This window comes from Aptenodytes forsteri, unplaced genomic scaffold (assembly GCF_000699145.1).
Source record: "Aptenodytes forsteri isolate BGI_AS27 unplaced genomic scaffold, ASM69914v1 Scaffold15, whole genome shotgun sequence".
Lineage (NCBI taxonomy): Eukaryota > Metazoa > Chordata > Aves > Sphenisciformes > Spheniscidae > Aptenodytes > Aptenodytes forsteri.
In genome coordinates, this window is record NW_008795129.1 from 10263353 (window position 1) to 10280389 (window position 17037).

The 17037-nt window shown below is 35.2% G+C and overlaps 1 protein-coding gene across 1 annotated transcript in view; it reads right to left on the reverse strand.

The window, feature by feature from the left end:
• LOC103897676 (adhesion G protein-coupled receptor A3) overlaps positions 1-17037 on the reverse strand; it is a 251679-nt gene that overhangs the window by 171798 nt on the left and 62844 nt on the right. Inside the window, exons 4-6 of the mRNA XM_009277787.2 lie at positions 14923-14994; positions 5370-5441; positions 4423-4586 (exon numbers count right to left, since the gene is read on the reverse strand). Coding sequence (XP_009276062.2) covers positions 4423-4586; positions 5370-5441; positions 14923-14994 — 308 coding nt within the window. The remainder of the gene's footprint in view (positions 1-4422; positions 4587-5369; positions 5442-14922; positions 14995-17037) is intronic.

Here is a 17037-nt window from a genome sequence, read left to right on the forward strand (position 1 = left end):
AAAAACAGATGCTATCTCAGCCACGTTAATACGAGAAAGGAAAATGGCTCAGCTGCGATATTTTGTTTGCCATTACTCTGTGCTTTGCAAGTTCTATTTCCACCATACTTTCCCCTGAGACTGCATCTTAAAATGAATGTATCTAACGTTTGAGTTTATATCTTTTTCCTTACTCTGGAAGTTTCTTGACTAAGGATGGTATATGAAGAACATTCATTAATACTAGCTTTGCTAATTGTATCCGTTTGCCCTTGTTGGTTGTAATTATTGAAACGACATGGTTTTTTCAGAGACGTGCACAATATAGGTGAATAAATAATGTTGTATCTTAAAACTTCTTTTCACTCTTGTCCTACAACCCTCTGTTGAAGCAGTTCAATATGCAAGATTTCCTCACATTCAATACAACCCAGCAAATAAGGAAGTGGGAAACTAAGAAAAATTTGGGACAGAAGCATAATAAAGATGCAAGCAACTGATTCATTTCTTCCAAGGAAAAGACTTGTGTAGATCTTTCCATCATAGATAGAGAAAGAGGGTGAACATAGCTTTGGGGGACTACATTTAGCCCATTCCTCATGAAAGGGTCAGAGGCAAAGGGCTAGAATGAGCTCTGCTAACATGGCCCGAGAGCCATCCAAGAGTGTTAAAGATTGCTTTATCAGACTTACTGCCAGACTGCCTTACAGCAGGCTGCTAGGAAAGGTAAGGACAACAGGAACAGGAAAGGTGACGTGCGACAAAACTAGCTTGCCTGAAAGTGCTGCGATGAGATGGTGCAGATGTATATGTACCAAACCATCTGCTCAAGTAGAGCAAAGTGACTTTTGAAAAAATCTAGGCATCTCTACATTTAGGCTTCCTGAGAACTGACAAGATACTATGTCTAGTTCTTTTAACGTGTCTGCTTTATAGGAAAATAGTCCACACAACAATATGATGACCAAGATTAGGACAGTAGACTACATAAACCTGAAAATCTACTGACACCAAGAAAAGGACTAAACCTATCCACTCTCTGCACAGAAAAATGCATAATGGTAAGGAATAAAAATGTAATTTATTATGTATAAATGCATTAAACTCTAAGCAAGAAAATATATTTCTTAATATCCTTTTATATTTTCTTACTTTTAAAGCATTTTTTTTTTAATTAAAAAAAGGTGATAGCATGGTCCCAATTATTTATTTATAAATATCTGTAGAGAAAACGTATATGCAAAAAGCAGTACTTTAATTTGTAGGAGACCTGCATGAGAAACAGGATTCTGTCCCAGGAGAATTCATTTTCAGCCATTTCATTTATTTAAAGATTATTGATATTATGTCAACTACTTTCTAAACTTTAAATAAAATCTAACTGGGGGAGAAAAGAAAGTCAGCATTTTCCAAACAACTGTTTTGATGAGTCAACATTTTCTAACAGAAAAAGGCTTCATCAGAGTTATATGTCAATTGTAATTTGCAGAACAAATGAACTTTTACTACTTAGTGCTGTTAGTTAATAGCATAAATACAGCTTTGAGACTGAAACTAAATTCTAATATCTCATTCATCAGTATAAATAATCAAAACCCAGCTTTAAGAGCAATCTTTTGTAATCCCCTTAAGACAAAAATTCATACAGGTCTTTCCAGAGTGAAGAATTTGGCCTACAGAATCTATTTCTGATGATGATGTGTGCAAGGGAAAACCACACACTGCTCTCAGACCTCAGGTGGAATTTATAGCACTCGTGTTCAGGAAAATGTAATTTTCCTCCTGTAAATTGAGTAAGTTTTATTTGGAGTCATGGAGAAACAGTAACAAGGCACCGCATGAAACCAATTTCACAACCATTTTTCAGAAAGATATGCTGTCCATACAGTTATGAATTCATTGCAGTCCCTCATAATTAAGGCAGAAGACAAAGGCAAAACTGTCTTTTATCATCAAACTATTTTTCAGCCTTATTTCCAACATTGCCAAAAATTGCTTTCTAGCCGAACATTTCTGAGTTGCAGATTTTTTTTAAAGAAGATTTAAGTAGCTCTTATAAGCTGTTAATGAACTATGCAAGCAGAATCCAGTGAATTCCAAAACTGTGCAGTTACTTAAATTAAATCTTATAAAAAATGTCGAAGTGGGTTTTTAACTGTTTTCAATGGGTGACTTCTTTAGCTATCTTGAGTTATCAGATGCATGAGAAAGATTTGCCAGAAAGAAATTTGAACGATGATTTCTTCTCCCATCAAACATAAAAGACACCGAAAAAGCTCATGGCAAACTGCCTCCTGTAGCTATTCAGAAATGTTTTTACTGTCTCATTTCCTCTTCACATACTTTACTTTTTGGTTCATTCCCTGACTCGCCTGCAAAGATCTTTGCCGTTTCCCTTCTATTTTCATTTTTTCCCTTCCATTCTTCCTTTCTTTGCTCATCTTGTGACTGTGATACCTCATGACCTCTTCTAGCATGTAGAAGGAAGATCAGTAACTATAAATGCAAATGTCTGACAGTATGGAAGGTGTTCACATGCAGGAGTGTTTAATTTTTAAACCACTTCTTAATATTTTCTTTAAGATATGTTTAATTTGATTAGCTCTATGCATATTTCAACACATATTATTCTTAAGACATTCTCAATAGTTGTTATTATTTTGGTGCCAGACAGCCTTCTATTATGCCTAAGTTACTGAAATTTGTTTGAAGTTACTGAATGTATTTTAATATTAAGTTACTGAGTTACTTAACCTAAGGTGATTAAGTTATTGAATTAAGTTACTGAAAATGAAATTGCTGACTGTTGTGGGCACCGTGAGCTGCCCAACAAATATTATGAGCACCGTGAAATACCTGGCAGACATTACAGAGCTGGTGGAAGGCTCAGCAAATATAATCACCGTGAAGCTCTCTGCAGATATAAAAAGGGGTGTCAAGCTATTGGCAGTCATTACGAACCTTGTCAAGTGTTCAGTGGACATTATAAATGGCAGTGACAACTAGATGGGTCTTGTAAATTCTGTATCAGAGGTGTGGTAAGGAGTCCTATTAGGAATTAAAGTACGAAATTCTGAGAAACTGCTTTCATTTCCTCTCTAAAATTCACAGGCTCATATTCACTGGCAACCTGGAAATACTAATTAACAGTCCTTAATCGATTCTTCTGATCATTCCAGCATTTGCAGAAAGAGGACTTTTCCTGCCGGGAAATGGATCTCTATGAAGATGCCCATGCTGGGTCTCTATAAAATGGCAGCTTGATATTTGAAAAGTATTGCAGATTTTCACATGTTCAGTAATACAGGCTACTGGAAACTTCTCTGCCTTTCACTCACAAGAGCTCATTCCTTATTTGCCTCCAGACAGGTATCAGTGTTTCCTTAACAATTCAGCTGATGGAACATCTGTAGCTGGTATTCACATCATTTCACATCTCTCCCAACTTGTAAATATCTGTATTTGCTGTTGTTGTTAAAACCAAATTTTTTGTTATTACTCCAGTCAACACTGATCCTCCTTCTGCTATAAATGTGTTAGCAACACACATCATTCCTCTTGTGGTTATTAGGATAAAAGTGTGACTTTCCTTTTGTTCCTGTAAGACATTAGCGAAGTCACCATCCCAGCAATTTTCTGTCATTCAAGAAAGCCAAAGATTCAAAGATTCTGTTATTAATGAAGTATGTGTGAAATTATACTTCTGATTATGGAACCTACCAGCATAATCTTAGGCAAAGGTTTTTTTCTCTGCAGTACGCGATACTTTTAGAATCTCTGGGTTTGTCTGTTCTTTGCTAGACACTGTTCAGTGTGAGAGGAATTTTCTTTACTCATTCATTTTTTGTTTGCTTGTTTCCTCACACCATATCCATCACGCTTGCTATGGTGAAAAATCTTTTTCAAAAGGCGATTCACTTACAGATCTTCAAATACAGAATTCACCTAACTGAAGCTCACTGTAAAAATTCTATTCATCCCCAGGACGCAGTGCTAAAATGTATAGTTACAGGTTTATAAAAATGAAAAATACAAGAATGGAATCTGACATTTATGCCACGCTGTCAGAGGTATAACTTGAAAGGAATATTCGATAAATCCCTGTAGGAATCCTCAGTTTCATGCAGTATACAATGTAGAGCTACCATCATGGGTTAATCTTTTAAATCATAATTACATGTTACTTAATATATAGACAGGACAGTGGTGTTCTTGCAAAATATATATATATATATATATATAAAACTTTGTATGAAATAAGAAACTTGTATGGTTTTCCATCTTTCAATCTTAGTTGTATTTTCTGTGCCATATACCTGAATTTCTTGTGCCTATAAGCAAGGCAGATTTATTACTTTTTTTTTTTTTTGCATCATATCAGTTTTTTAATATATTTTCTGGATTCCACTTCAATTTGTAATGTTAAATGAGAGTATAGCTCACCACATATCAGCTGGTTTTCCTTCAGGTTATGAAATGACAGTCCTTGTAAAGCACTGGGGTAAGCACAAACTGTTTCCTCCGCTATTCGAACTGAAGCATTTCTGGCCCATTGCAAGACCCATTTTAGATTACAGTCACAAATGAGTGAATCGGTGTTGAAATGTCTAGAAAGGCAAAGAAAGATCACAATTGGTACACGTGCAATTTTCATAAACATACTCTCTTCTGTTAGATTCAAATGATCTAACTCCAAAGAGAACTAATTCTAGATAGATGCATAACTATGGATGTATAATTATAGATGTATAATTGTAAAGGTATCCTGAGACAACTAATACACATTGTCCCACTGTTAATGACTTCCAAGGCATTATGCCAAAGTTCTGGGTTTGGTTACAGAACAGCATCACTGACTACTGGATTAAATTTGAGTACGTGCTGCTGTAGAAAGTCATACTATAACATAATTTCACTTAGAAAAACTCTTTTGAGTAGGAACTTAACCATGGAAGCATCCAGTATACATTTTTAAATCTCAGAGAAGTAAATTTAATAAAAATAACTGGGAATTGTTATTATAATTGCAGGAAAAATATTTAACATGAATGTTTTTGTGTATTTAGAGTTATTATACGTTGTAATGCATGAAAACATGGAAAGGTATAAGATCATAAAGGAAAAAAACCCAGGGATGCTAGTCAGGATGGCTAGACTGGGCTAGTCAGGAACGGGGTCAAGTTGTCAGCGCTATCCATTTCACTGGGCCAGGTAGAAGATGACAGCTCATCAGCAGTGAGACAGACATTGATAACAAAATACTGCATATTTTACATTTGGAATGCATTACTAGAAACAATCCTGTTTGAATTCATATTCAACTCTGCTGTGTTTATTCTAATGTGTTTCTCGAATATTTCAGATTTCCGAACAGAAGGAATCATACTTACAGTGCTTTCAGAGCTAGCAGCTCAGAAAAAAGTCCATTCATGAGACTTGAAAAAATATTCCCTGACAAATTCCTAGAAAAAAGCAATTTCTAGTCAGTTATAACAAATACAAGAAGAAAACAAAATTTTTATAGACTAATTTCCCAATGCTGATTAAGAAATTCTGCTTTCTTGACAACAGTAAAAACATATTTAAATTTGTACATTGCTTTCTCATAAATGACAGCAATATTTAAATGAAATCATACACTTTTACTTCTTTTATTTTCACAGCAGGTATACATACAATTCACTTGGTCTAATAAACAGGAATATTTCTACATATTTATTAGAATAGAATTCTAGAAGAGAATATTCTGGAATTGAAGTGAAAATATTCATACAATGATTAGTCAGTGAGACCTATGTTGTATTTTTATGGTGTATGTAGAATGCCATTTCAAGGTAAAGAAAAAAAACCAGTGTCTTAATTTAGTAATGCTCAGAGGAATTCAAGCAATTCCTTAAAACAGTAATGAGTCTTCAAAGTAACTACACAAATAGTTTTATTACAAAGGTCTTTAAACAAACTGATTTTTCCCATCCTTAAATTAAGGACATTTCCATTTTAACTACTGTTTTACTATTTCTTGTCTGCATGGCTGCACGGATTAAGCTGAATACTTGCAAACAGATGCGATTTAATTTTGCCTAGTTTAACAGTATTGCTCTGCCAGTGCCTTAATAGTATAAAAGTTAAATGCTTAATGTCAAGTAATACTGTCTTTTTCTATACCAGTAAACTGAAAAATTAGTGCAGTATCCAAGATTAACATTTCATACCATATGAATTACCTAATGGCTGCACGGATTAAGCTGAATACTTGCAAACAGATGCGATTTAATTTTGCCTAGTTTAACAGTATTGCTCTGCCAGTGCCTTAATAGTATAAAAGTTAAATGCTTAATGTCAAGTAATACTGTCTTTTTCTATACCAGTAAACTGAAAAATTAGTGCAGTATCCAAGATTAACATTTCATACCATATGAATTACCTACTTTTGAAATACTGATACACGTTCCTTTCTATCCAGTGCCTGAAGCCTACATGTCTGAATTCAAGGATGGCTACAAAATTTCAGCTATCAGTGAAATTTCAGATCTCTTCGCTGGAGATTTGTTGTTATGTGTAGAAAAAAAAATGTGGACTGGCAAAGAAAATGGTTTCATTACTTTTTCATTAAAAAGGATGTTTTTATAATTATTGATTTTAATTCTCTTATGTCTATAAAGTAAAGAATGTACACTAAACTGAAGACACAAATTCCGATCGGGAGCAATGTTCCACCAGTGAGGAATCTACCAAGCTGCAAAAGATCTGAGACAGCTTCATAAAGTAAGGAAAAACAAAATACTCAAGAACCATGCTTTCTACAGAAACCTGTACAGATACATATGGATCAATGAATTCAAGAAAGAGGAGAAAATATTGCTAATTTATAAATTACTTTAAGAAAGTTATGGAGCATTCTTGAAACAATTACTAATCTTATTTTTGTACACAATTAATTTTTCACCACTGAAATAATGAAAAAAAAAAAGAAAATGAACTTTGAACACTTCAAATTTTCATGGTAATTTAAAGCAAAATTCTACTAATACAGAAAAATAAACTGGCTCAGCAATGTTAAGTGAAATTATTTCTCATTATATTGAGTGACGATGAGATGTGTTGATATAATTGAACTCATTGTTAAGATTTTGTCTAACAGTGCACCTTTAATACAGTTGTGGTGCAAAGCTCTTGGAAATGGAAGGGCTTTCACGTATCTCTTCAAGTGTGGGTATGTCTAAAGGTGGAAATGAACGTTTGCTTGTAGCTACCTATTTCTATACCTTTAATATTTTGGATTTATCAACAGGAACTAAAAATATTGAGCATTTCACAAAGACTCAGTTACCTCTTTACTTAAAATTAAATGGATCTACTCATGTGCTTATTGGACATAAGCCCTGACGAGGCATATGCTGAAGCAGCTCAGTGAACTGGGACGTTAAACGGACTAAATCAGAAACTGATAACCCTGACATTTACACTGAAGTAAATCAGAAGCGGTTCCACTAATATGAAAGCAGTTACAGTAGTATAAACCTTCTGACAGAGGACAATCATGCTGAACTAAAGGACGGGGAAAGCAATCTGCCTAGCCTGGCATGGACAACAGCCACAGGGCAGAAATACGGGGGTGGGGGCGGGGGGGTGTCTTTTCTCTGTCTCATCCCACTGCAGTATGACAACATTGCCGATCTGATCCAAATCCCCTCTTTTCCCTTAAATAGCTATCCATGCTTCATACAACAAAACAAACAGAACACCAAGCCTGAAGTTTGGTAATTCTGTTTGGACCAAAGGAAGGCTCCATGTCTGGTCAATATTTTAGGAAACAGGGAAAAACTGTAAGTCATTTCCACAGCTGATGTAGCAGGGTTCAGCAGACGTATGGTAGCTATGCGCCTCCCAGTGATGCCCATTCTGTATCTTCTGAATCTATGTACTTTCCACAGGTCCTGCCGAATCCACCAAGACATCTAGCCAGAACTGACCTACACTGCGTTAACCTAAAAATTCCTGGCTAATGTTCCACTTAGAGATTTTTGGTTTCTTTTTATCATAACAGAGAAGTATATAACCCTTTTCTTTAGTGGTTTTGCCAAGTGCTGGAATAATTAAGTTCCTGACAGTTCAAAAGTCAGCACAAAGCCAGCAAGCCAATTTTTCATATTCTTTCATATTCTTCTGTCAATGACCTGGTTTGAAGTTTCCATATGACTAGTAATAATTAGCAAACTAGGATCATGTTCACAGTGCTGTATAAGTCTTAAAGGAATACATTTTTATGCCCAAGAAACACGGAATTACAATATCTGGATCTCCAACAGTGGGAATAGCTTCTTCTCTAACAAAACTTTCAGAAATCTTCTTAAATCACCCCAATAACCTAAGCATTCCTGAGATAGGTATCTGCAGCACCCTGCAAATGCCTGGTTCTGTCAGTTCATGTAATTTATATTATATATTAAAATATCTCCAAATGCATAGTGTTGTGAAATTCCGCCATTTCAGATATCCTAAAAACCCAGTCTAGCTTGATTTAAAAGGACATTTGTTGTAAAAACATCTGTATCACCTAGTTTGCAAACATTTCAAACATAACAAATTAATGCACTCCAAAGCTGATAGCACTTACTATGCCATTAACTTACTCCATTAACAGAAACGTGCTTTCTGTTCTATCAGAGGTAAAACATTTTAGTCTTACGTATAAGGTCCTACACTTACTTTTTCATATAACAAATACTCTTGTGCTTTTACAGAAATTAATACAACACTTTTGCGAAAAGCTTTAATATAAATGACAAATGCCATAAAACAGTCAAAGGGAGTTATGTGTCTCAAAGGACCATTTTGAGGCAAAATATAGGTAGAAGCAGGAGTATATGAATATGAAGAATGCTTCACTGTTACAAGCAGTATTAAAAAGCAAAAGCTGAATGCAAGGGTGACAGATTGATCCTCTGTGCAAAAAGGCTGGGATGGGAGGGGTGAAAAACAACAGCAGAAATAAAGAGAGGGCAGGTTGCAGTGCGTATTTTCCTGATGTTGCTAAAGTGGGGTCTGTTTGATTCACTGTGTTACTGGTTTTGTACGTTATCTCTGGCACCAAACAAAGCGATTAGTTGCTTCAAGGACAGCAAGAAAGTCACACAAGAATTTATGGTATAATATTATCATAGAAGTAACTGCTGATGATGATTCAGAGGCAGGATGAAGAATAAATCAGATGCACTTTAATCAAACAGTTGGAAGTAAGGAGGAAGTCCTGTTTTGAACTTGCAAAAGGAAGATCCAGCAGTAGCTGCTTGTTGAAACAGGTTTAAGGCTGCAACATTTCAGAACCTGAAGGGCTAAATTATGGGGAGCTACAAAAACCATGAAATCTGGTATATCAGTACAGTGGCACCATCCCAGTATTCCACAACTCTTGGTATTTAGATTAAATATAAACAGAATTAATGTGGATGGCATCTCCATTACCTAGCAGAAATACATTTGCATACATAATTCTGGAACAAAGCACTGAAACATGGCCACTGAGGGGCCAAAGGAGATTTGGAAGATTTGTTGCATTCAATTATGTCACTCCTAGTTAGAATACGTACACCTTATCACAGCATAAACACAGCCCAAGGGTAATATATAAGCCAAAAAAGTTAAGCTAATATCTTAGAAGACATAATAAATCTTCTCTTGTACTGTCTGAGGCACTGTCAGCTGCATCTGTCATATGATGTGAAAGCATTTTGGAATCATCTTCCAGAGTACAAATCATCAAATCCAAGGAGGTGTAAAAATTAGATCAGTCTCAGGGAACATAATCACAACTCACTGGCTGCAGTAATTTCAGGAGCTGTGTGAAATTTTTGATTCCATTAGTAACTTGAAATTCAATTCCTATTCACTGAAATATACATCCTGACTGCAATCTGAATAAAAGTCGTCTTTTCTACATTATCAAGAGGCTTACAATTTTTTGCGGTTTCTGTATGTGTGTGTGTTTTCAAAACAATACTAGATGATACTACTAATTAATTTTTTCTTAGTTCAAGAATCCTGTAAGTTGTCCTGTTCTAAAATAGGACTGCACAAACCACCAAGCCCTTTAAAGAGTGTTTGCATTATCCCTGAAAGCTCAGGCAGTTCTCATCCTTCATTTTAGTGAAGTGTTGAAACGTACCTTCACCCTACTCAGTTTAGATACACGCATCACATCATTTGGTTAAACATCCTATGTCAATTTGGGCCTAGAGCTGATTTTTCAGCTCTGATTCCATTTTTTGCAAACTGAATTAGACTTACAAGATTGAGTGAAACACACTGTGTTGTTTTGTTTCACCTGGTATTGTAAACAGTATAAGAAAACCTCATTATCTGTACTTCACAGGTGCATGAAAAGATTTATGTCCTTTGCTCCTTCCAGTGGACTCATGGCTCTCCCTACTGGTTTTGGTAACAGCCTGCAAAGCTCCTTCTGTACTTCATCTCTGCTAAAGTAACACAGGAGAGCTCTAGTTACCGCAACCAACAACTGCATAAATCAACACATATGTATATATCTTTATATTGCTCCTTCAGTAGTCTAAACCACACTCGATGGCTCTGAAACTGGTTCCATGTTTAAGAACTTGTCATTTTTTCCTTGGTACAATTATATACACTGACGTTACACTAAGTAAATGCTTCTCCATAACCTTTTCAGAGAACAGCTTTCTCATACCCCTGAAATGACAAGTAAACACAATTCAGAGGTATCAGTAGCAACAGAAAGGTGACTTACTGTATTTTAAACATGTTTTAAAAGTTTGATTCTGGGAAGTTTGTATGAATTTCCAAGGGGAAAAAAGCTAGAAAGTGTTAGAAAAGTACCAGGTGGCATTAGCTTGCAGTCAACGAACAATCACCAGTTCTCACACCAGAGGCAAATTGAGATCCCAGCTCAGATAATTACTATCAGCATTATGTCATTATATGAGATTTCTGAGACCAAGGATCAAATGATACTATGAACGGCAGGGAACAGTTCCTCTTGATTGAGACTGTGGTTGTATTTCTTCACAAAATAATCACTGACCCAACAAGAGTAATGGTACTCTTGACTTTGGTTTGGTAAGGAGGACAGTCCCTACAAAAGAGAAAGTCATAACTTTTGACATAGCAGTCATGAACTGATTTACTTTGGATGAAAGGGGAATTTAGACTTATCTATTACTATGCCTCTGATTTCCAAAAGACAGACTTTTGAAATTAAAAAAATAAATAAAGTAACTAGTGAAGAACTACTGAAGTACATGAACTGGAATGCAGGACGGCACCATTTGTTAAGTCAATAGTAGAAAGGCAATTTAAAACCCAAATAAGAAAAATGGAAGATAGAATAAATGGACCAACTCTTAAACCTTGAAAAACAAAATCGGGTTTTAAAAAGATCAAAGAAGTAGAGAGACTATAATGAACAGGAAAAGGTCAGCAAAAAGACACAAAGCATAAAGAGAATTACCAAAAATTAAGTTAAACTTTGGAAAGTATACTAAAACAAGGTGCAAAAGACACTTTAACTATTCTACTATATTATAAGTAAGAAATGAAGAAAGAGTAGATATTATATATAGCCTAAATATATCCCATTACTACTACTTTCTATGCTGTTCAGTAAGGTTGGTCATTTGGATTATAGGTATTTATGGGAGAAGCATACACTAAATTCTGGAAATGATCTTTCCCAAGACCACCTACAGTATGACTACTGATCTGCAGAACTAGTTAAAATCCAAAAAATACCTGGGCAACTAGAGGCCTTCTAGGCTAATTCCACTCACAAGAAAACACTAGTATAAGTGTTCATGGTTTTCTCCTGCTTATGTAGTATCATGTATATTAAAATCAAGAAATAATTTTTCTTGTCTAGAAAATTAGTGATCTTTTGATATGATTAGATGACACATTCAATAGATACATATTGATTTTTTTCCCATTTCTTATTTGCCAACATTTTTTTCCATTTTTCTTTCTTTCAGAACTCACTCAGTTACTGCATCAAATACAACGAGGCCAGACTAACAGGTCTGCAGTTACCAGAATCATCATTTTTTCCACTGATGCATGGACGTAACATCCATAAAAGCATGAAGAACCTGGCATTAAGTGCATTTATTGTAAGACACTGTAAGATAATGGACAGGATAGAAGGGAGGGGAGTGAGACATTACTGCTGTTCTGCAGAAACAGTCTTGTAATTGTATTTAGTGCTTTCACTAATGACTCTGGCTCAGAAATGTAAGCATGTGAAAATGAAATCTGGTAATAACAAAACCAAGGATTGGTCACTGTTAAGAGAACTATGATACAAGAAGAGGTGAACGTTCTTGAAGATGAGAGGTCTAGTAATTTCATTAAAACAGTATTATTCAAAGTGCAAAATGTAACAAGAATGTCACTTGAGAATTATACTTAAGAAAGGTCTAACTCAAATTTCTGCTATAAACTGGGGCCTCAGAAGGAAAGCAATGCAGAAAGCCCTGGATCTACACCCACTTGGAAATAAAAGTTAGCCCCATCTTGAGGAAAAGGTAAATATTTACTTAGGATGCACAAAAAGACTAGATGCAAGAAAATACAGTGTTAATGATAGTGTAGAGGGAACTGGTGAGACTTTCTCTGGATCTACGTGCTCAGAAAAGATTCACCAACCCTGGGACAGGTACACAGGTTACCAGAATGAGCAGGGATATGGCAAATCTGTTTTACAGAAGGAAACTGTAATGGTGTGGTTTGATCAGCCTGGTAACCAGACGGCATTTAGCATGCATATTGTGCCTCTTTCCGACATCTCTGGTATCAGTGAAGGATGCGGAGGTATACTGCCACGTTCCTTCCTAGTCTTTAGAGGAAAGGGATAGTACAGCCAAACACTGTCACAGAACAAATGTTGTACGCTCACTGTGAATGAATTTCTGTTCCTTACCATCCCAAGACTGAAGTTCTATATTTAACTTCCAATTAGCTTTTAAGATGGAGTCTGGAAGATTTATGAATGGAATTTTTAGACATGTTTTCCTGAGAGAGCAGGGATTTGAACAATTCTATTGAGGTTGTTCCTAGCATCTAGAAGCACCTTCCATTTAATAAGGTGACTTCACCATTTTGAATTAAACATACAACATTACTTCCTATGGTAATCTGGCTATATAGTCACAGTCATGTTCACTGTGCACAAGAAAAAGAGACCCAGCAACCCTCAATAGGTGAGTTGGGCTTGCCCGATTTGGCAACTCATCTGAGATGAGTAAAAAGCGGGGCAGTCTGCACCTGTTCATCAACATGCTATCAAGGCTCTTCCCATCATCTGTTCTCACTTGTTTTCATCAGAGAAGATTTGGCATAGTTACTCTCATTAAGGTGATCAGTAAGCATGCCAGATCTCAGCCTTTTACCTGGTGTTATCTTGACCTCATGGCAGATCTTTCTAGAAAGATTTCCCTGGTTTTCCAAGGAAATGCCAGAACTGGCTGGAGAGGAAGAAAATAAAGTATGAGATTTGTAACACACTATCATGCAGTATAGGAATTTATTTCCCATTCAGGAATGAAGACAGATGTGAATGAAGATACAGAGCCCTCCCGGCTCTGGCCAAAGGTCCATTTAAACCAGGACCCTTCCTGTGAATTGTCCCTTTCCCAGCCAGGAAAGCTGCAGCCAACTTACTCATTCCTAGTACTTGCCTATGGTGTACCACACCTTTGGCCATTCCTTTTTGTCCTTCTCTGAACCTTTTCTAGTTTTGGTCGTCTTTTTCAGATGAGCAGACTGGAATTGCCCACAATATTCAAAATGCAGGTTCTTTGCATTTTGCTGTAGTCCAATGGATGTTCTCTGATTTGTTCTCTCTTCCTTTAATAATACTCCCTAATATATTTTTAACTGATACTGAGCAGACATTTTCATGGCATTATCCACTATAATCTCAGAACACCTTTCCTGTATTTTAATGGTTAGCCCAGAACAGATTGTTTTTTCTCCCTTTCATCACCTAATATTTATCTACATTAAATTTCATCTGCCATTTTACTGCCCAGTCATGGAGTCCTGTATATTACTTCTGTCCTTCTTCAAAATCAACCTTTGTCTCTAATTCCCTGGTTAACTTAGTATCTGCTAGCAAACTCTGTCATTGCACATTTTCTCTCTTTTTCCAGGTCATTTGATTCTCCCTAAAACCGAACAGCCTGGGTATACTATCATAATCTCATGTTTTCTGAGTGCTCTTTCTAGAATAGCCTGATAATCTATTGATCACACAGGCTCTCTGGCTTGCTTATGGATATGTAGGTTGATTGCTTTGCTCTCTAGATCATATTCCAGTGCAGTTGCATGTAATAAACTAATGACTCAGAAAGTACCATGACAAATAAAGTGTACAACACAATACCTTAAACGAACAGTCTAAATTGATATTTTTGAAGCAATTTGAACTACCCTGATATTCCAAATTTACTTGATACTTCATACATTTCTTTCTCGGTACATGCTTACTTTTTTCTGTGATAGCTTCAGGAAAAAAAAAAAATTATAAAATTCTAATTGATCTGTAATGGATAGAAAGAGCAATGTATCCTTTTTAACCAGTGTAAGTCTCATTTGTGTGCTTGACCTTTAATTGTTTCCAAGACATGCGAAGAGAAATGCATTCAAACAGAAACGTCACATTCAGCCTCTTTTCAATATGGAAATGAAATATATTCAATTTAATTCTTTCAATTCTGATAGATTTTACAATTACAAATAGAAACATCATCTTTAAAATACCAAGTCATAACAATCAAAGGCTCAGGAGAGGGGGTTTTTTTAGTACAAACCCTATAATTTTCTTATAATGAAAGTTTACTGCCAACTGTACTCAGATAAACCATGTGACAGTTTGGATTTCTCCTGTTTAAAAAAAAGTGGTATTATACTCACAGTTTGTGAAGACTGTTAAGTCCAACAAACATTTCTGGTGTTAGGCAACCAATTCTATTATTTGAAAGATCCCTGAAACAAACAAAAAAATATGTGAAACATTAGGTCTGTCTTATTCATATACACACTTAAATAATCACATACAGCCTCTTTCTTTTTAACACTTAAGGAGTTAGAGACAAACAAGAAATAAAACCTTTTTCCATAATGTAACATAACTGAATTAAATAGATTTAACAACTTTTATATTAACATTATGGAGCAATATGCCACAATTAAACATACCATACTGCAACTTATACTAATTGCATTAAAATCTGATTTTATCTATGTAGCAAATAAAAAAACAAAAATGATTTCCGTTATAAAGAATTTTCTTTATCAAAGTTACTAGCACCTATTTGTTTACTTATGAAAAATACTGTGCATTTTGTTGCATGCAATATTCAGCCAAAATTGACACCTTTTTACTGTTTACTAATGTCTCATCTCATTGACAGCATCCTTTCTTGCCAAAGAAGTCACAGAAACCAGAGGGCAATTAATTTTTGAGCTAGTAAGAAGGTCAGTCTTGATAAGCACTTGGCAAGCTCTTCTAAGAGCAATACTGTGGCTGTCTCTTACCACAAATAGTACAAGGCATTATGTTCCATAACTCTTGTCTGCAGAAAGGTGAATGGATGTTTTCTGTACAAGTCATACATACAATATAATGTAAAGGATACTTATTGGAAGGAGGCAAAAATAGGTATGAACAATTATGTTGTGATAACAACATGAATACTGCCCCTTGGTGCATTCTGAACTAGTGTTTAATTTTTACGTATTTGGTTTTCAACCTTAACTCAAATTTTCCTTCTTATCAGGTATGTTTTTTTAAATAATTGCAGTAATGTAAGGATTTTAAGTGATTATACATCCATTAAAATGTTAAAACTGATCTGAATACATTTTTGTTTTAGAATCAGTGGTAGTCTTCTGATTTTTTTGTTACATTGTGCGGATTCCCTATTTTTCTATTGTTACATGAGAACACTAAAGTAATCAAACAGGAGAATAAAGGTTGCAGTTTGACAAATCCAGTTATTGCTTTCATGGAGACATATCCAATTAGCTAGAATGTGAAGGCAATATCTTTAGAATTCACTACAAAGTCTTCTTCTATCAGACAAAGAATATATTGTTGTACAATTAAATGATGAAACATTGCATTAGAATGAAAATATTTCTTAAATGCTTGTCAGGGCTATTAAGTAGGCAACAGCTGAGAAAATAGTGTGGCTAACAATATAGTGCAATAATTGCGTATTAGCATTATTCTTTAAGTTTTCCTAATAAAAGCTATAGAGAAAATCTAAAAATGCCAGTTTAAGACAAACAAACAAACATACATACAGAGAGAGATATATCTTTCTATTAGAAGAGGTAAATAGTAAACAAGAACCTACCCAGAATTCTTAGATGGGCAATGCTTTACTTCTGCCTAAGCAAAGTCTGAACACGTATGGAAGAAATGCATCACTGGCTGGGGTATAATTTGGGTAGCAAAAGTAAATTTAATCTAAACTAGCCAAAGCAAGTGCATATTTCTCTGTGTGTGGCACACAGTAAAACGGTATTTTTAACAAAGCAAAAGGCTAAAGCCCCTTTTCTTCTCAAAGTATTTCAATGAGTGTTATTTTCACAATAAGATATATGGCAGTGGCTGAAATCTCTGTGTTGTGAACATGTTTTCTAAAAAAACATTAGCAAAAAGAAAAAGACAGCTTGCTGCACCTCCAAACTAATATATGTTATATTAGACATAATTCAATTCATGATGTACATACATAGCGTTCATTTTCAGGAGTAAGACATTTAACTTACTAATGCTGACTTGTAAAATTGATGTTAGAGAAAACAAAACTCTCCTCTGTTGAATAACTGAGTGCCATAATTTTAATGCTTCATAAATTTTCAGTTTTCATCAATTTTGCGCGTACTTTTTTGAGTAAACCCTTGAAATAATTCAGTTTGTCATTCAAATACAAATTATAACAGTTCTCCAAATCATTCACAGAAAACATTCTGATGTTGACAGCCCGCGGTTTGTCTGTCTGACTTGCCATAGCCCTA